The sequence below is a fragment of the Pituophis catenifer genome, unplaced genomic scaffold, assembly GCF_029215685.1.
Source record: "Pituophis catenifer annectens isolate HBS135680 unplaced genomic scaffold, rPitCat1.0.hap2 SCAF_8, whole genome shotgun sequence".
NCBI classification, from domain to species: domain Eukaryota; kingdom Metazoa; phylum Chordata; class Lepidosauria; order Squamata; family Colubridae; genus Pituophis; species Pituophis catenifer.
The window spans coordinates 54,015,269-54,037,137 of NW_027256888.1; the positions used below are offsets into that span (position 1 = coordinate 54,015,269).

The following is a 21,869-nucleotide window of genomic DNA, read 5'->3' on the forward strand; positions in this document are numbered from 1 at the left end:
ATCTATGATTTTCCTCCTGGATTGGAATTATTGCACTGCCTAATTACATGATGATGCCACATAGCATGTTTCCTAATTGTCACTGAATTCACTGAATGTTTTTATCCCAATAACTTGCAACACCAGAAAATATTTATGTTCACATATTGTAGGATACCCAATTTCTGTTGTGGTCCGTTGGCGGCCTGCGGAGCTGGCAGCAGAGTTGGACAGTGAGGAGGCTGGAGAGGAACATGGGCCAGTCCTGGAGACTAGGGAAAGCTCGGACAAGGGCTCTGCGTCTGAGGCAGAGATGGGGCCAGGGCTATCTGGGAGTTATGTGCTGACTCCGGAGCTTCCAGAGTCTGACATCAGCGAGGCAGAGGAACAGGGGGAGCCTGTTCTCAGTGCACACATGAGCAGAGCTGCCAGAAGGCAAGAACAGTTAAGACAAAAGGGGTGACTCGGGAGTAAGGCTTAGAGATGATTGACCCCTGCTATAAGACATAAAGGTGGAGCAAAGGGACATGAGCCTTTGCAGGAAGCAACTTTGTTCGTTCTGGGTGGTTCAAACTCTGAAGCTCTGTTTTGACTTTGTGTTCCATTTGGCCTTGCAAAGCTAATTGGCAATTAGGTATTTGGCAGTGTTTCAAGGGAGATAAAGGTGGGTGCTTATCAGTCTTATCCCGAAAGACTGTGGCAGACTTCTGTCGGACTATTCACAAACTGCTTAGGACTCTTACAGGCTGTGAATGAACATAATTCACAACTATTGAAATAAAAAGAGGGTTTTTGGGGCCAAGCGTGTGATGGTTACTGTCTCAGGAAGCCTTGGTCAGAACAATTTCGATCGGTCGTTTCCTGTTATTGTAGTAGATATAGTAAATAAAAATTGAATTTCCTGAATTGTATTTTTCTGCCAACAAATACTATCAAATGGCATCAACTGAAAATACTAGGATAACAACAAAAAAATAATAATATTAACGTACAGGATTGCCATGTGTCCTGATTTCTGACATTTCTCTATTTTGGAAGCGTCCTCTGAAGAATCATTTAGTTTAAGACCAGTTTGTAGATAAAGAAAGGAAAACTGGAACTTTGAAAACTGTCCAACCATCTTTTGGACAGCAGAATAAGCAGGTCACACACCTAATTTTCTACAGTGTTCAATACACGTTTATTTTTTATCAAAAGCAGTGTAATGTTATAATAATATAGTATAATTAATTTTTATACTTACATTTATAATTACATTGTAAAAAATGTGAACATGCATACATTGAAAATGACCATTTGCCTATATTCTTTATAGATAATACAAAAGTAGGTAGATTTTGTCTATGACAATCAGTCCCTAACTTAGACTTTCAAATCTTCTGATTTGGCAGTCATTGCCACTATAATTGAGCCTATCCACCTGGCTGCTGGTCTTTTTTCTCTTCTCTTTCTGTCAATCTTTCCCAAAATGAAGGCCTTCCCAAAGAACCAGGTCTTTGCATAATGTATCCAAAATGCACTTAAAGTACAGGAGCCTGGATAGCTCTGCAGACTAAGCACTGTAATTTAACACCAGCTGTCTGCAATTAAAGTAAGTTCGAATCTTGCCAGGCTCAAGGTTGACTCAGCTTTCCATCCTTTCTAAGGTAGGTAAATTGAGGACCCAGTTTGTGGGGGCAATAAGCTGACTTGTATAAAATATACAAAAGTATGAAGGCTATTGCTTAACGCACTGTAAGCCGCCCTGAGTCTCCGGAGAAGGGCAGCATATAAATCAAATTAAAAAAAAAAAGTACTTTAACCTTATTTACTTGCAACTGTTTTTCAAAGTTTTTCATATCAATGCCACTCAGTTTACAAGGCACATTAGGAAAACGGTAATGAAGAGAACTGGAATAGTGGAAGAGTTGTACTACAGGATTATTACAAAGTGATGAACTATTAGCAGGTATTTAAACAGGCTTTCAGCAAAATGGAAGCATTATTTTTGTACATCAAAGGATGAGATCAGATTGGTTTATTGCTTGGACTGATGTAGCCTTCCTATGGCCAAAGTCCTCAATAGATCATATCTCCTCTTACAAAGGCCACAAAATAATGTAATTACCTTAAAAAGTCTACAAAATCAAATGAAATGACTGAAAACGTTTTTTAAAAATGAAAAGGTCTTCCTCCAATAAGAAAAAGAACCCTATCAAAATAGATTGCTAAACTTTCAGCTGAAAGTTTACATAACTTAGTGGACATTGCAGCTCAATATTTCAACAGCCTCTAGTAACACCTACCCATTCTTGATCCTCCAAGTGACCTAGAGAACCTACTCATCTTCAAGCATATACTGGAAAACTTGCTTGTGCCTGTGAGTGGGTGCAAGACAAGGGTGAAATGCTCCCGGTTCGGAGCGGATCGCCTGATCGGGTAGCGATGGAGGCAATGGTGGTTCGGAGAACCGGTAGCAAAAATCCCTGCCCCCCCCAATGCCGAGCTGAGCCACACAATCATCAGAGGCTTTTTTTTTCTTTTAAAAGCATTTTTTCTACAAGCTCTTTGGCCGAAAAGATGCTTTTAAAAGTAAAAAAAAAGCCTCTGATGATCACGCGGCTCAGCTGGGATCATCAAAGGCTTTTAAAAGAAAAAAACCCTTTTTTTCTTTTAAATGCCTCTGCTTGGATCGTCAGAGGCATTTAAAAGAAAAAAAGTCTCTGCCGATCAGGCAACTCAGCTGGGATCGTCAGAGCCTTTTGAAAGCATTCTTTTACAACCTCTTCGCCAAAGGTTGTAGAAAAAATGGTTTTAAAAGTAAAAAAAAAAAAAAATTGGCCATGCCCACTGTCACATTATCCCCCCCACCAAGCCACGCCCACAGAACCAGTAGTAACAAATTTTAGATTTCACCCCTGATGCAAGAGTCTTAATTTTCCTAAGAATTTATAAGTCCTTACAATGCCTTTGCTAATTTTTTAAGACCACTCCTATTAAAACATCAGTGCACTTTGATGCAAGCAACATTTTTTTAGTGCTGCAATTTATTTCAATCTGTGAAGGTCACCAAGGCAACTAGCTTTCAGATTGTTCCAGGTGGCAAAAAAGATACAGAGAACATTCTGAAAAAAGTATACTTAAGGACATTTGATCATAAAAACCCACACCTGTTTTTTTAAATAATGAAACACATCATAGGTTTTCAATGCAGACAGGAAAAAAAAAATATCAAAGTGCCAATTGGATTGAAAATTTAAGTGGATTAATAGATTCTTCTAACAGAATGGAGGATACAGTAATCAATACTGTATACATGATAGTTTCCTGCCATCACCTAACCCACAGAATCTGGCCATCCTGATGTTGAATTTCTGCCATCAGTTTTGGCCAATTATGAGGAATGTTGACAATTTTACTCCAAACACTGAAGGCCTCACTACTCACTCCTGTAGTAGCTCTTGATAGGCTGAGGTTTATTTCAGAATTTTAACTAGAAATGCAATACATTTAGTAAACCTGAGACATTGTTTGCAATGAGATCTCCTCAAAGTCAGTCTGTGGGGAACTGGTAAGTGGGGACCCCCTTTTTTGTGACAAGAGAATCTATTTTCTGTCCCTAATGTCAGCAAAACAATTCCAAGAGTGTTGATTTAAAATAGCATAGGTGAAGAATTTGATCCATCCATCCTTCCTTCCTTCCTTCCTTCCTTCCTTCCTTCCTTCCTTCCTTCCTTCCCTCCCTCCCTCCCTCCCAGCAATATACCACTTTCTTCTTAGCACAAAGAGAAGCAGCAACCCTAGGAAGAATATTTTGCCAAACATGGAAAGATAATAAATTGCTAGTAAATTCACCATGATAGAAATGAAGAACAATGGGAAAACAACGGCAAAAGGATATTTCTAAATTTATATGGCAAGGGTGAATATGAGAATTGGATACAAATTACTGTAAGATACCAAGAAAGTAGAGGTTTAGGTTTACCAGATTTAAATTTTTTTAAATCTGGTAAATTTTGAAAGAGTTGAATACTAGAAACATATTGTGTATGCTATGCCTAATATACTACATTAGTTGCCAATAGATGTAATTCAAACTTATGATTTTTAATATACTCTATGGCTTGGTACATAGTCACCTTCAAGATCTGCTTCTCCAACCAGAATCAACCCACCAATACTTTTGTCCCAAGAAAAAATGTTACTATTCTCCATTTTCATGAAATCAAATCATGAAATCTGTGAGACCAGACAACAACGCTTTTTGTGATAATTATGGTCCTATGAAATGGCTGCCCTTTAAAAGCTAGATTTATCTGTGACTGTCCAAAAGCTTCTAATGACAGAGCACTTTTGGATATCATTTGATGATTAATAAATTCATGCCATCTGGGTTTATTTTATTGTAGTGAATTTGTCATTTCTTTTTCTTCTCTTTCTTCATCTTCTTCTTTCTATTTTATTTTAAAGTTAATATATTGTTAGATTTACTGTGCAAGTTTTAATTGTCCCATGGAAATTTTAAGTTTGGTATATATTGTTATTCTTTTCACTAACTACTGGCAGTTCTCTGTAGAATTGGCTGAATATAAATGCAATTAATAAACAAAAACAACAAGGTAATCTTGCCGCAACAATGGCAGCATCTGCAGGAATTTATTTGAGCTCAGAACCTAAGAATAGTTAGTTTGGCTATTAATTGAATGAGAGACCTCCAGAAATTACCAAATTGTAGAGTACACTAACTATTCCAGAATACAAAGAGAGATTATTTTTGATCTGTTGCCAAAAACCTTAATGGATCTGTCTGTGAAGTTTCCAGATAATCAAGATTAACTCCAAAGAGACTTGACTTCATGTAAATCTTTGAGCAGGAAAATAGGGTAGGGTAGGCCATTTATTTGTCAATCTTAATCAGGAAAATAACTTGGGTTAGTCTCTGACTGAATATATCAATAATACTTTTATATAATTAATATTTTATAGATATAGAAATGGGGTAAGAAGGCATAACCCTTCTTAGACTTGATTAACTGATTACTTCTCCAATTAGGTTTTTTAATAGAAACATAATTTTAATCTATTTTTCTGTACATTAGCAGTACCTATTATAAGAAGACATTGCCATATCAGTTGTTTTATCAAAAGTGTTACTTGAAAAGATCAAGGCTGAGTTGAAAGTGTATACACAAATGATAGGCTATGAGAGTGTCATAGAAAAAAATGTTGCATTGGGCATACAAAAGAAACAGGCTAATAGTATAATAATTAAAATACCATTTTAATTATGTATTTACCATATACATGGTAAAAAGAGTAACCTGTACAATTTTCCTATATTAGAGTTACAAAAGAGGCTTGTTACAATTTTGAAGACATGAAGGGGTAAAGAAAAAAAATTCAAAAAAGTTCTACAATTTGAGTGAACAAAAGATTAAAATTGTTAGAAATAAAAGGAATATAAAGTGGGTATATTTGATTATTTGATCAAGACAAAGTAGAAATGTTATATCCTAATAACCCTTACTGGATATTTCTGACACCAGGATTAAAATGACACTGCTTTATGGATCACAGAAAAGAGCTGTGACATGGGAAGAAGAGATCAACAGCTAGTAAATAAAGAGGAGGTGAAAAGTTATTAAAATTGTTTATAATTGTCATGAAGGTAGGAAGTCACTTCTTTAAATATTTTTGTTTTTTACTATATTCTTTCTTTTCTCTATTTTTTCTGTTTTTATTTTCTGGATTTTGTATTTATTCTTTTGTATTTATATTAGTCTTGTATTAGTCTTTGTTTTTATAATTGTAATCTTTAATAAAGTTATTATTTAAAAAAGAGGTTACTCTAGAGCTTATTTTTAAATATTCTGTAAACAGATTGTGATTTTTTTCTCTGGGTGATAAGGAACTCTAAGGAAAAATAAAATAAAACAGGCCCAAAAAATTGGGAAAGACCAGCGTTACAAAATATTGAACATGTTGTGAGGGAAAGGATAGTAGCAAATGAAAAGAAGGGATTAAGTGGTGATGGATTGATTTTTTTGGGAACTAATACAAGTGCTGAACAGAAGCACTTTACACTACAAGAGTTGCTGACATCCTGCTTGTCACAAAAAATACCCATGACATATTGTCCAAATCCAAAGATTTGCAGCTGATCTTTGTTATTGCTTTCATCATCATCTTTTTTCCATGACTGAATAATTTATTATTAATCGTGTATTTAGATAACTGCCTTTCATTGAAGTAAATGCCGAAGTGACATATTAACAGCCTTGAGTTTCCATTGTTACCACACAAACAGTACCCAGGATATTAAATGTAATTTTAAATATCTTCAACCATCCCTTTTGAATCAAACATGTTGGTAAAAACACAAAACATGGGATGCTACAGTCAGGGTATAACTTAATAATTTAGTATAGTTCCTCCACCTTCACTTAAACTTCAAGAGTCACTTCCCTGACCCTCCACAATGGCCCTATTGAGTTTTAATACTGATTCAAACCCAGAAAAAAAAGGAAGAAAATACATTGCAACACCACATTATTTATTGTATTATTGATATAGGAATGAACTAGTGAACTATACAAGTCAAACATTATTCTGGCTTTTCTGCTGTTTATTTGAATTAAAAAAGAAAGGAAATTTCTGGGGGGGAAATCTGCAAAATAGGAAATATCTAGAAAAATATGTAATGTTTAGGTGCACATCTGGTATGCCTGATATTACAAATTTCTATCACTCTCTGACAACGAAACTGGGACTCTTCAAATGCTAGGAAGGGTTTTGGTTGTGGATATATCATCAGCTAATGGCAACAACCAAGATTTTCCAACTTGGTGCCTTAGATGTAAGAGAAAGGATTCAAAAATGTGTTGGATGACATCTAGAGGCTGCAAGAATATGTAACTCATTCTCCATGCACAAATGCCAGGTATAAGTAAGTGTTCACACTGCAGGCATACCTCTGGTACAAGATTTGAGCACATCTACCCAGAAAAGTCAATCTTTAAATGTAGAAACACATTTGAATTTTGAGGCTATATGTACTCTCAAAATGGCTACCTAATGTCACAAGATGTTTTATTTTCCAGAAAGCAAACTGGGTTCCTAGGATGTTATCTATTATCCCAGTGACATATTTTGTCTGTTTGACAGACCCTCTTGTTTAAAGCCATCACATTATGTATGCTTGGCATGCAAACTCATAAGCAAACCGAAAACTGAATTTGGGTTGCTGAGTGCACACTTATTTGCATGTGCATTCAACTGCTTAAATTGCTGTGTAAGGATACTGTCTATGATGTCATTTGAATCATAGCAAAACATCTATGCTGGCTAGACTGCCGATTACTAGGATTTCCTACAGACTGATTTCCTAGTTCATTTTCATACACTGAATAGGACTTTATCAGCATTGCGTAATTGAGTGGGTGACTATAACAACATGTAAAATAACATACTAATATTGAGAATCAATACAACTGCAAGCAAGCAAATGTACTCAATGGATACTGGATATAGTATATGCCTGCTTTACTTACAACTGTTTGAAGTTACCACAGCACTGAAAAAAACTGATTATTTTTAGCACTTAAGATCACTACAGCATCCCCATGGTCATGTGATAAAAATTCAGACATTTGGTTGCAGTGTCCTGGAGTCATGTAATCACTTTTTGCAACCTTCTGGCAAGCAAAGTCAATTGGAAAGCCACATTCACTTAACAACCTAGCAGTTGCAGTGATTCGCTTAACGGTGGTAAGAAAGGTAACAAATTGGGGCAAAACTCAATAACTATCTTGCTTAGCAATGGAAATTTTGGGCTCCATTGTGGACATAAACCGAGGGCTACCTATTGTGCCCGAAAAGATTAAGACTTCCTAACTTGGTATCCTCTAGCTGTGTTGAAGTTACCTGTTTCAAGCCAAGCTGCCCAACAACTCTGAGGAGTAACAGAATGGGGAATACTGTATATATTAAGAAAAAGTGTGGCATTTAAATCAGAAATCAGAGATATGAAACACTAGAACATAATTGGAATCATTATGGAACAAGTTAATTTAGTTTAGCATTCTAATTCCCAAAGTGATCGATCCAGTCCTATGATTGGAACATCAGAAGCATATGAGGAAACTGGCCTGACTTCTTCATGAATTAGTCTTTATCTCCATTCAGGTAGAGTTAGTTTATGGCATCAAATTATATAACTTTCAGTGAGTATTAAGTATTTACTAGTGTCTGCTCTGAATCTCACACCTTCTCTTTGATCCCAATTCCCATCCAAAGAGCATGGGAAGAAAAGTGTCTCTATGTGTTTGTATGGCTCTTTTTCATTTCACCCGCTCTTTGGTTCTGACAGAACCGGTAGCGGAAATTTTGAGTAGTTCAGAGAACCAGCAAATACCACCTCTGGCTGGCCCCAGAGTGGGGTGGGAATGGAGATTTTGCAATATCCTTCCCCTGCCACACCCACAGAACTGGTAGTAAAAAAATTTGAATTGATATATATCAGTGACCAAATATATATTTGTTGACAACACTGGCAGATTTTCCAACTATTTTTATGCCACACAGTAATACATCCTAAAATCAGGTACATCCCATCCTTTTGTACAAAACACAATCTTCCACCCCCCCCACCCCCCAAAAAAGAACTGCTGCAATCAGAGATGTGGCACACAATACCATACTGCTTTCTTTACTCTGCTGTGCCACTAGGGCACCAATAGCTACAACTGTCTGATGCTCAGTGGCTGAGCCTCTTACAGAAAAAAAAAAAGGACAAAAATTCAAATTCAGCGTATGTGTAACTTTGAGTAAGCTAGAGAAAATTCAATGGGATTTCCTTCAAAGGTTAGACAGTCACACCTCTCCCACTCTGAAAGCTCTGGGTGCTAAGTTTATTCTGTAATACTTTTAGGAACTATAGGACTGCTTTCTTGTGGCAACAAATAACATGATTACGCCTCTGGAAATTAGAGCTATGTTGCCACAAAAAAAGGCCAGGCTTGCCACTTAAAATTCCAGATCTTTAATTATTCCTACTGCATTTACATCAAAAGTCAGACAGAAAAAAACAATTTCGCATTCACATGTCATGTCTGTTGGCAGCCCTCAAGCAGTAACAGGTGACATAAGAAGCAAGATCTCAGAAATAATTTATTGTTGCTTTTAACTGGTTTGAGCCTAATTCTACAAGCTGTAGCATTCAGTTATATTTAGTAAGCATTGTGCATCTGACTGGCCGTTTATAATGCTTTTATGAGCATCCTCTTGCCCTGTTCATCATTGTACTTTAAATATGGCAGTGTTCCCAAGGGTTCAGTAGCCTTTAGTTTGCAAGTGCATCTCCTTTCTATAATATCAAAGCAATTTTGCTTTCAATAATTCCTATGGTTCTGTTACAATTACATTTTTTGTCATTAGGAATTTTCCTCCCAACAAATGCCTTGCATTATAACATCAATGGGGAAACTCAGAGAAGTGTTTGTTTTCCAGCACTGTGTTTCCTTCACCAAAGACAGCTGCATTCTCAGCCCTGAGAGAATTCTTTGGGGTTAACAAGTAGAGTCAAATAAAAGAGGATGAGGAAACTACCAGTACTCCTAGGCTAATATGATAAAAGAGAACACGCTGGGTGGAGTGGGCATTGCTCACTCCAAGGTAGGTCCTTTCAAGGCATTGCCACAGCTTCTGACCCACGAAAAAGTCAAAGATTATATAATCAATGTGCAAGGTTAAATACAACCTTTCCTCATTTTTTTCTTGAAAGCAGGAGAAAATAGAGAGTTAACAACATTTCTAGCAATTACCATAAAAATGAGTTTTGTGACCAATTAATTTGTTATGGGTAAAAGCTTGACTGGACTACTGTCCATGATTTATTTATCGTATTTTTATACCAACCAATTACAAGTGTTGTACAGCACAATAATGAGACATCAGTGCCTCAGTCTCACTATATGTATGAACTGGAGACATCCGTATTTAAGAACATTATTTCTCCATAGGACAGTGCCAAAAAGAATCTATAAAAACACTGCTGGACTTCTAGAACTGCATCAGATACAGCTGATGAAAATAATTTCAACTATGAATATGAATCTTTAAACTGCTGCAAGACGCTTTGGGATTAGCAGACCAGATTAAAATGGCTTCCCCACTAGTAAATAAATTTACAAAATTTGTAATTCCATTAATCTAACTCATCCCATCATTATTTATTGCTTTGCTAATCCTCAGCAAATACCAAAAGCAGGAGGTTAATTGAGCCCATAGTGGGTTGGGTCCCTGATTGCTCAGGTCTAGATTAGTATTTCCTAGGCGACCTAGAAAAATAAATTAATACTAGAAAAATAAATTCAGAGTGGCTAAGTAGATAAACAAGCATTACAGGCTACATCATCTGTTTATGATATAGGGCTTTTTCTTTTGCCAATCAAATGATGTAATTTCACATCAAGTGAAGACAGAGAGAGACATGGACTTTTTATAGGGAAAAGGTAAAGGTTTCTGGGCCCAGTTGTTTCCAACTCTAGGGGGCGGTGCTCATCTCCATTTCTTAGACGAGAACCAGCATTGTCCCAAAATATTCCCATGGTCATGTGGGCAGCATGATTATATGCTGTGGTGTACAGAACATTGTTATCCTCCCACCAAAGGGGTACCTATTTATCTACTTGCATTTGCATATTTTTGAACTGCTAGTGGGCAGGAGGTGGAGCAAATAATGGGAGGTCAACCCATCGCACGGCTATCAGGTCTTGAATCCAGGCTGTCAGCTTTGCAGCTGACAAAAACAAACTCAGCGTCTTTAACTGATGAGCCATCACGGACCACTTAGGAAAACATAATCAAACAGCAAATCTCCTTGTAGTATTTATTAATTTATAGCCTGTTTCCCCCACCCTCCCCAAGAAGCTCAGGATAATATTCATAATGGTAACCTGAGAAGAAGAATTTAGTTGGTTTCTTTTCTAGGTTGTCTGATCCAGACTGTATTTCCCAGATTAATTGAAGAAAATTGGAACATAATGTATCTTTTGGACTGTGGTGCAATTCTTGGCTTAAAAACTGCATAAAAAATGTTTATTAGGACAAATTATTATAAGAGGAATAGTTACATATATAGCTATATATGGTAAATAAATTTATATAGCTAATTTTCTCTGCAGATTTTTAAAATTCAGATAAATGGAGTAAAAATACCAGTAAGTTATGATTAACACAGACATAAATTATATCAACTCATTTGTTCATTTATACTTTTCTTGTAGCTATCTATTTTATAAGTAGAATTCACTTAATTTTCAAACAGTGGGATTGACCTTGTACCCAGAGAACTTTATGACCAAGTGGAGTTCTGAATCTAAGACTTGTTGTCTTAGCACAATAATTAGACAAACAATACTTTACCTAGTAATCAACTGTGTTTTAAAAATAACTCTTTATTTGATGCTGTTCTGAGTTGAAAGAATAGCTCGTGCCTTGAAATATGAATGAAATTTATCAAATTATACATAACACACACACTTAGTCACTCACTTTGATGAATCTTAATGTTTGATTATGCACGGTTACAGTACCATCATACCAGCAACTCTCCTTCAACAAATCCCACAAATTTCTAAAGGCCACTTTTTCAATATGTATTATCTACTTCACATAGTAAATTAGAGGCAAGTCTAGATGGTGTTAAACATAGCTAACATGTAGGCCACAAAAAACCTGCTACAATAAGAAACATAATTTTTGACTATCTGCTTCTAATAGTTAACTGGTGAAAGTTATACTTTATTCATTTATTTATTTATTTATTTATTATTTATTAATTAAATTTCTATACCGCCCTTCTCCAAATAGGACTCAGGGCGGTGCACAGCCAAAGTAAAAAACAGAGCATACAAAATTTAAAAACAGTATTAAAATAATTAAATATTTTGGCCGTAAATTAAAACAACCCAATTTAAAATCAATTTAAAATTTAACTCAAGCCAGCCCAGCTAGTTGAAATAAATAGGTTTTCAGGGCCCGACGAAAAATCCGGAGGTCTGTTATTGTACGTAACTCTGGGGGAAGGTTGTTCCAGAGGGTGGGCGCCGTCACAGAGAAGGCTCTCCCCTGGGGGTCGCCAGCCGACATTGTCTGGCGGACGGCACCCTGAGGAGGCCCACTCTGTGCGAGCGTACTGGCCGGTGGGAGGCTATTGGTGGCAGAAGGCGGTCTCGTAAGTACCCCGGCCCTAAGCCATTTAAGCTTCTATGCCATTCCACTTCAACAGGAATTAATTAAGACTGTGTTTACTAAAAATTTAAAATCCTTTCAATCTCAGAAGAGGCTACTATCTACTCTACTACACTTTAATTTTATATTTATGTTTACATAAAGTTTATATTTGTGCTTTCACTCATCCTTCTGATTCTTAGAACTGCATGAAAGGAAAAAAATGGATTTTGACGTCTCTATACCACACAAAGTAGGCTTAAAGTTAGTGGAAACAAAATCATAATGGAATCCTTCTGGACAAAGTAGCAGAAAGTATTGTTTAAAGAAAGAAAATCACCCAACATAGAGAAAAACAAGTCTTGGGAGGCTTCTGCCAAACTAAATCTTCATGTTTCTTGAAATCTTCTAACTAATCTTCAGGTTTTTCTAAGAGGAACAGTAAGCATATAGACAGAAGTGCTGCCACAGATATAAGGCATTTGAACTGTCAAAAGTATTTGATGAAGTCTGTTACTAAAGTGTCCTAAACTAACTCAACAGCTATGGCATTAAGTTATTCTCATGAACTGGTAATTGTTTAAAGTTCAGAAACAGTGAATAGGTATAAATTTAACACTGAAAAGATTCTAGCATAATTACATTGGTACTACATTTTACTATAAGGTGTATTGGTTCTAAAAACTCAAATGTTTTAAAATATAATGGGATCCAATTGGTCTGATCAATGTTTGATAAAGATAGCTATATATGACATTCTAATTCATAGGAAATAGTCCTAAAAACTAGATTCTAGGAAGCACGCCCTATAGCAGTGATGGGGGAGCACAGGGGGGTCACACGCCCATAATTCAATGCGCCCTCCCCCGCATGCACATGTGACTCATCCACTGTCCCCCTGCTTTTGGCACATGAAAGCCAGAGGCTTTCTTGGAGCCTGGGGAGGGCGAAAATGGCCTCCCCCCCCGGAGGCCCTCCAGAGGCCAGAAACTGCCCATTTGCCAAATTCCGGTGGGACTGGAAGGCCCGTGTTTCACTCTCCCCAGGCTCCCACTGATATGACTCCGTGCCCATGCCATAGGTTCGCCATCATGGCCCTATAGTAAGCTTCTAGTTGCCCAATATAGCCAATAACAATGAAACAGGTTATACAACTATAGTTAACTTTATGCTTTACATTGCTCAGCAAATCATGCAGTATAAACTGGGCACACTGAAGAACCAAGCCATCATTTTTATTTGTATTACATGTTATTTATAAAATGAAAACATAACTTTATGAATCTTTTATGCTGGAAGCCCTTTGACCCTCCAAAAAGCCCTTAGTGGTAAGTCATGCTCTTATTATCCAGTTCTGGGGTCTGTTCTAATTCAATTACAGAAATTAATAAGTTAATTCCAAATATTGACTAATATTTCTGTTTTATATCATTTCTTAATCTGCCCTCCCATTCTGACATGTAGGGGGAAAAACTTTTAAAAATTGAGTGATGGTTTTGTCATTCATTTAAGAATACATTCTGTTCCCCGTTTCCCAGGACACAGTTGTGGCTCTTACCAAAGTTGTTTATAGAGTCAGTACTTGAACTTTACCTTCATTTGCATCTCTACCATGTCCCAAATGTCACTCAAAGGAAACTAAGAATCTTACATGGTGAATAATAGCAGGAGGCACATTACACTCTAACATTTGTTAAAACATAAACTATTACTCAATTTTGGACAAAATTATACTAAAAATGTTTCAAAAATAAAACTTTTTCTTTACAAAGGTTGACAAATAAATTAATGTTTTCAAAACTTGCAAAACAAAAAAGTTTAATATAAAAATATGTTTTTTCCCAAAATGTGGATTTATTATATTAATTGTTTTAAACATAAGAATCATATAGGCATATGAGAACCAATCATTTAAAAAGCATATAGATATCATTCAAAGCACGTGATACTATTAAATAATTGATTCACATTCATGATTACAGAATATACTTTTTGTATTATATTAAGGCACCTTAAAAAAGTGAAATGAAAAAATAGGAAATGTGTCAAGCATGAAAGATCTGCACACTTCAAAAATGATTTGAATGTGATCTTGTAAGAGCATAGTAGCATTATGGTGATCATTAAAACAGCTACATTTTTATTCATATTCATGCAGTTGCCAGGAAAAGTACATGCTTTAATGCAGTGGTCCCCAACCCCCGGTCCGCGGACCGGTGCCGGGCCGTGGAGTACCTGGCACCGGGCCGCACAGCGGCCGGGGGACATGAACGCTGCAGCGCAAAGGCTCCTGGGCCGTGCGCAAAAGCTCCTGGGCCGTGCGCAATGGGCCGTGCGCAAAAGCTCCTGGGCCGTGCGCAATGGGCCGTGCGCAAAAGCTCCTGGGCCGTGCCCCCACCCCTGCGCGTGCTCAGCGGGCCGCGGCGATAAAAAGGTTGGGGACCACTGCTTTAATGAATAACAGATACTTTGCTCATGAGAGAAATTATCTACTAAACAATTTTCAAAACATTATCTGTATCAAAATTTTACCCTTTATAAATAAATTTTAATATATCTGAGCAGTATATTATAAAGTATAAAGAACTGAGGATATTTGTTTTTCTTTGGGAATTCTGAAATCCTAAGTGGAAGTTCAACTGGCACATGCAATTTTGTAAAGTTCGTACTATTATTCATTGTCTTTACTCTTGGGTGACTGACTGTCCACAATTCTGCATCAAATGATGCAGAATTGTGGACAGTCAGTCACCCAAGAGTAAATGACACTAGCTTCTTTCTTACTTATTTACTTATACCACACCTTTTGTTATTTTAACTCAAAGAGGCAATCAAATTCAATACACCTTCCTTCTATTTTCCTCACAACAACTCTGTGAGGTAATTTGGGCTGAGAGTGAGTGACTGGCCCAAGCTCACTCAAAAAGCTTTCAGGACTTGAACTGATGGTCTCTTGCTTTCTAGCCAGGTGTCTTAACCACTAGACCAAAATGGCTCTCAATATTCAAAATTTTCATCTTAAAAACTGACTCTCATATTTGTTCAAACAAAACTCATTAAGTTGATTGAAACTTCCTAGATTTGGAAAACACTGGAGACAACACTTTTTGTGCAATCTGCATGTGCAGAGTTTTGAAAAACAATATACCAGTAATGAAAATACAGGGCAATGTTGTTGTTGTTTTATGCCTTCAAGTCAGTGTTGAGTCCTTGCAACTATCTTAACCAGCGGTGTCAAAGTCAAGGTCCGTGGGCTGGTGCGGAGCAGGGAGAGACAGGATGGATGCCTCCTGCAGCACCCTGCCAGCCAAAACGGGCATGGGCGGACCGAGCACGCCCCCGCCCCATTTTCAGCCTAAACAGCCTCCTGTAGCACTGAAAGCCAAAACGGGGCATGGGGGAGCCACACGCGGCCCACCCACGCCTCATTTTCAGCCTCCCCAGCCTCCTGCAGCACTCTGCAGGCTAAAAATAGGCCATGCGGAGGCCTCACGGGACCTGTGTTTGGCCAGAAGAGTACTGCAAGCCGAAAATGGGCCGCGTGGGGGCCTAGTGGAGCCTCCATGCTGCCTGTTTTTGGCTGGCAAAGTGCTGCAGGAGGCTGTCCAGGCTGGAAAGGGGCATGGGGGGGGCACCCCCACGCGCCTGTTTTGGCTGGCAGGGTGCTGCAGGAGGTGTCCATCCCATCTCCCCTCCACACTCCCCCCCCATGGAGAACTACAATACTGATCCGGCCCTCGAAGAAATCCAGTTTGACACCCTGATCTTGACCAATCCCTGCATTTTCTTGGCAAGATTTCAGAAGTGGTTTGCATTGCCTGCTTCCTAGGGCTGGGAGAGTGTGGCCCAATGTCATCTATCTGGCTTCACATTCATCTGATTTCTAGTTATAAACACTAAACTGTAACACCAAACTGACTCTATTACCGGGCAATACTGAGCAATAAACTTTATCTAAGTCACAAACTTTATCTATGTCGCATCACAAGGCCATAGGTCTGCAGCATAGGAACCGTAAGGCTCCACTTTGTATCTTTTCTACCAAGAGAAATAACATATCTATTCTTCTGAAATTAGTTTACATGTCTAGTTGCAACCAGTCTCTCGCTACATCAGCCTAGCCCACTTTTAAGATATGTATCCATACTTCCTATTTGCTAAACTTTAATGTGGTGCTTACTACTCAAATACTGCATGATAAGCTTATGCATATGAACACAGAGAGGAAGATAAGCAGAAATATAATTAGTAATATAAATACGATCTAGCACTTCCAACACTGTACTAAAACAGGAAAAATAGTATATAGCATAAATTTCTACTGATTATAACTGCTGCATACCAAGCTGCTTGCTTACATATACTTTCATCAATCTGTTTTTTTTTCTTTGAAAAGTTTAAAACTTGTAAAGTTAATATTTTTAGCTAGCCCAATATTTTATTACGCATGAAAAAAGCCAAAAGAATATAAAAACATTTGCATGGCCCTAATAAGCAATCTGCTGTAAACTGTGATTCACAAAATTAGTAGAGATTAGTAGCAAAGTTGTAGCATAATATACCACAATCTTGTAATCCTGTATCCATTTTCTGAGAATTAGCCCCATCATACTCAGGATTTTTTTCTGAATAGATATACAGAATTAGTTTCTCTTATGAATTGGTTCCTCTTATTAAAACCCATAAATTTAAACACTGGAATCCTGCATTCATTTTACAACTGTCTGTAGCTTCAAAGAATCCTTTTTGTAACTTTAGCATCTTTTTGACTATGTTGCTGAAATTTGAAAGGACAATTTTCTTCCACGGTGAAGCAAGACGTAATATAGCCTTTAATTATAACAGAATATAAAGATCTCACCTGAAACTTTAAAAAAATCCAGCCCTTCCCATTGTATGTCACTGCCTCAAAACAATATGACCCCCAGGGCCCTAAAACATTGCACTGAGCCCTTAGTAATCTAGTAATCAGTTCTCGACTGCTTTGAAAGTCATCAAATTTGGTACTTGATACATTCTGATTGAGAAAATTTTGTCTCCGTACTTGTCATTGCTTTTGTACTCGACGCGCAAACTAGAACTTGTGTCATTTGCCTCGTGACTCGCTACCCTTTCCAGTCAAAACAAAGTATCATGCATTAGTCACCCAGTAGCTCTCGCTCTGTACATAACCCCTTGTGGTCTTACCTTAGCTTCTGTGGTCATTTTGTGTATTGTTGCGCTTTTTTCCTCATCAATACAGGTAAAGTGAAGTTTTTATTTTATTTATTTATTTGGGACACAGCAAGTTTTAAATATGAACCAGTTGCCAAGCATCTGATCTTGATCACATGATTATGGGGATGCTGCAAAGTCCATAACTGTGAAAAACAGTCATAAGTCACTTTTTTCAGTGCTGTTGTAACTTTGAAGAGTCACTAAATGAATTGTTGGAAATCAAGGACTATCTATATTTCATTACTACTCATGCCCTATCTGATTTCAAATACAAAGGAAGATGATATAATATCAAATTGATTTATCAACAAGAATGAAATTAGAACAAGGAACTTTTAATTCCCAGTGTTGAAAATCATCTCTAATTATGTGTTGAACAATGCTAGAGGTGTAAGACATATTTTTAAAAATCTGAGTGGGAACTTTTAGCCTAGAATGTAGTTTTAATTCCCTATCTATTTCTGCTAACTCTATGAATGAAAATGACTTGTTCATAATCTTAGTTCATAACCTTAAAATTCTAAGCAATAATACCAATTTACTCTTCCTGGTTAAAAGGTGTATCAAACATTCTCTATAAATGCTAATTATTTGTGGAGTATTTTAGGTACATTTTTGGATGAGACAGTCATAAATTGAAGAAGGTTCTAAGAAAGTCATTAGTGGAAACATCATACATTATCAAATGTTTCCTCATTAAAAATAAATAGAATTAAAATACATAGCTGTAAAATAAACACACGCACAAAAGAACACACTATTCCTCATTCCTCAATCCATCAAGAGTTTGAAGTTGTCCCACAATCTCCTTCAATTCTGCCAAAATACAGAAGTCCTCTTTCTTGCTAATGAATAGTAACAAAATCCCCTCCCTCATATTTTTAGTACATGATGTGTGGACTGGTTTAGCCAATTGAATTTTTTTTAAAAAAAAATCTGGTTGTTTCAAGGGGAGCCTTCCTGGCTGCAGGGATGCCATTCCTTCTGTTTCTATTTAAGAGCAAATGTGATTTGTAAAGTCAAGAGGTTAGCATTTCAGTATTCTTTGCAACCAAGCACTTTTCACAGTAGAACTGGCTGCTTGCTACTGCAGCTGCAAAACTGCAAATATTTGCAACTTTTCCCAGGTTTGCAGAGCTGCAGTGAAATTGACAGACTTGTTCATTTCTCTCATTTCTTCAGAGAACCAGTAATAAGGCTTTCTAGATTTTCTTTCAACAACTGCCTTGTTACTGGATCAATTCATTTAATGCCAGGAGATGAAGTTGCAAAAAAAACCTTTGTTCTGACTGTCCATCTATATATCTATCTAAACAGCATTTTATATAATGTTCTCTACTCCTACGATTACTGTCATTTTAATTTTTTATCTTATATAAAACCTTTTTTCCCTCAAGACATATATTTAGATCAAATTTTTCCTCATGTATTTATCTCAACTTTTCACAAAGTGAATGAACTTATTTTTTAGCACTTGCAAAAGTACAACATGATATGGTAGCATTTTATTTCAATTAATATCACAACATTTCTGAAATGCAATATTGGAGGAATAAATACTGTATCTTAAGAATCTATAGTTCTAAAATAAAGTCAAACTATGTTCACATGTTTAAACACACCTAGCATTGGACTTGCTTCTTAAATTTCTCTAAATCCTAGATTTATAATATGCACTAATTTTTAAAACACATCTGTTCAGAAGTAAGTTTTTTCAACATTAGTATAGCTAGTTTTTGAGAAGCAAGCTCAACTTATCACTTATAATGAGCTGTAGAATACTTAGGTTCTTTTCAAAAAACACATTTATCTAAATTTTCCACTGAAAACAAACAATTACAAATGTTTCACACACATAACCAAATTCTCATGTTTTATGGAAGCCTCAATAACAAATTAGCATTTTTATTTTATAAAATATACTGATGATAAAAGTAGAACAAAGGCAAGTTCACATTTCATCAGAAGTGAGGCTAAATACAGCTTTTCTCTTCTGAGGCAAAAATCATTTAATGTATTAAAACTAAGCGTCAAAACTGGAGAAACATGATACCACATTTTTTTAAAACTCAATGTTTTCAAGCATTTCAGTGCACCTTGTAGTTTAAATAATGTTCACTTCTCTACAAGCAGCTGGCGTGGGTGAACAATAAAACTTGCAATTCTGGGGAGGGAGGTAAAAGTTAAAATTCAGGTACACACAAAAGCAAAACTAGAAACTGCCTGTTTGCAAGACCAATCCTTCTTGAATGAGCTAAAATGGAGACAGAATTTCATCTCTGCCCTGGAGAAACAGACAGAAAGGGCAGCAGAGCCAGGGCCAGGTCAAGGTCACTAGCAGGGCAGTTTGCAGCTGCTTGCATTGCTCTCTTTAACAGCAAGCACAACAGGCCTCCCAAACTCTACGCCCAGACTTTCTGCGCGCGCGCGCGCGCGCGCGCACACACACACACCAGTTAGAAACAAAACAACTTTTTATTCCAAATTCTTATTTGCTCCTATGTTGTCTTGTATGGTATTTCACAACTAGGCACTTTTAAAACACAAACGTCTCTCTCTCTCTTCTCAGTTTCTTGCAAAGCATCACTATCATTTTTTTTTTTACCTCCCCTTACTAGAGAATAGGCGAACAGCAAAAGGAGTCCCCTGCGGGTTCAGGAAACTCACTTCTGCAAGCTTTCCTGAATTCGGTTTTCATAGGAGCAGCGCTCTGGCTTTTAACTATAAATATATTCCTTTTAAAATCGCGAGGCCAACAGCAGGGTGGCGTGGGGAGGGGGGGGAGAGGAGGTGAGTGTGGAATCGAGCCCTGTGCTGGGAGGGGTCAAACAGGAAGCCCTTCAAGCCCCGAGTTTACGCGGCAAGGAAAAGGAAGGCTGTGCGCGCGCGCTCCCCCAAGTGCCATGCCGTGCCCTGCCTTTCCCCTACCTCAGCCCCGGATCATGTGTGCCAGGCTGATCCTGTATTCTGAGCGGCGGGAAGGGGGGGGGGGGGTCGGCGGCAGCAGGAGAGAGGAAGAAGTGGCTATGAGCGTAGGGCAGAGCGGCAGGGGGAAAAAAGTGGGAGGGGGCGCTTTGGTAGCCCGGGGAATCGTCTCCCTCTATCAACTCTCGTTAATTATACATATGAACCAGTAATCGATCGCCTCTTCCCCTGCGACGAGGGCACGGTCGCTCACCTCCCACGCACACAAGTACCCCTCCTCAGCAGCCACCCGCCACAATCTTCGCTTTCCCTTCCTCTCGCTCCCCCTCATGGGTGAACTTCAGGTGACCGACCGTGGCTTTGACACATAAGCAGTTCAGCCTGCCGACAACGAACCTCGGGGCGCAGCCAGGGAGGGGCCAAGCGAGGCTGCACTGAATGTCGGTGCGGAGGCAGGGAGGAGGAGGAAGGGGGGGGGAGAAAATGACCCCTCCAATCCACCCCCGCCTTCATTCCTCTTTTCTTTGGAGGCCAACCAGGAGGAGCCCCGAGTCGCTTTAAAGGTCTTTTAAAATGTGTTCTCTTATTCGTCCGAAGATATTTCCCCTTCCTTCTCTGCAAAGAATGCCCGACCGCTTCTCCATTCCAGAGAGAAGCAGAAGAAAAAGTTAACTGCTTTGCGAAGAATTGAGGAGGAAGAGGAGGAGGACTGGGGTGGAAGGGGGCGCGCAAACCGGCGGGGAAGCGGGGGGGAAAACTGCGGTGTGGTATGTGCGTTGCCCGCACCAGGTGGGGAGAAGTGGGGGCGACGTGCGCTCTCAAGCCCTTCCTGCCTTCTGCTGGTTTCCTCTGGGGCAGAGACGCGGGAACCTCTGGGTCGCTGAGGCTGCATCTGACCCTTCATTTTATTGCAGCGAGGAGGCGAAGCAGACTCCAGCTCGCCTCCACCGCCGCTGCTATGCCGCCGCCTCCGCCACCCCCTCTGCTCTGCAGGGACCTCGCATGCCACGATCTCCCTCTCGCCCTCCCCGCACTTCTCGGCGGCGGCGGCAAAGCGGCAGACCCGGACTCTCCTGTGTCCCTCTATCCTAGCCACCCCCCCCCCACTCTACCCCGCCGCTGCCTCGCCCTCCCCGCTGCTCTTCGCCTTCTTCCGCCTCCTCCCCGGCTCCGAGGCCGACCAGCCCAGCCGCAACCTTTAGCCGGAGACGGACCTCGCAATCGATTCCGCACAACACACCAGAAACCCTTCCAGTTGCGACTCCCCACCCCAATAAAAAAAAAAGACCCCCTTCAGACTAAACGGCAGAAACCCGTCCGTACACGCACACAAATGCACAATCAAAAGAAAGGGGAGGGGAAAGAGCTAGAAGAGCGAAGAAAGAGAGGAGGGAAAGCCACACACACACACACATACACACGCACTCCCTCTCTCGCGCTCACACAGACGCACTCAGACACAGGGAGAGAGAGAGAGGGAGAGAGGAGAAAAAAAATTAAAAGGGCACAAGGCTGTTCATCACCAACATGGCTGCCTT

The 21,869-nt window shown here is 38.8% G+C and overlaps 1 protein-coding gene across 1 annotated transcript in view; it reads right to left on the reverse strand.

Moving 5' to 3' along the window:
* Positions 1-20,844, reverse strand: part of ZNF827 (zinc finger protein 827) — a 124,292-nt gene extending 103,448 nt beyond the window's left edge. The window contains exon 1 of the mRNA XM_070948662.1: positions 20,685-20,844. Within this exon, the coding sequence (XP_070804763.1) occupies positions 20,685-20,844 (160 nt within the window). The remainder of the gene's footprint in view (positions 1-20,684) is intronic.
* Between the last annotated feature and the right edge of the window lie 1,025 nt (positions 20,845-21,869).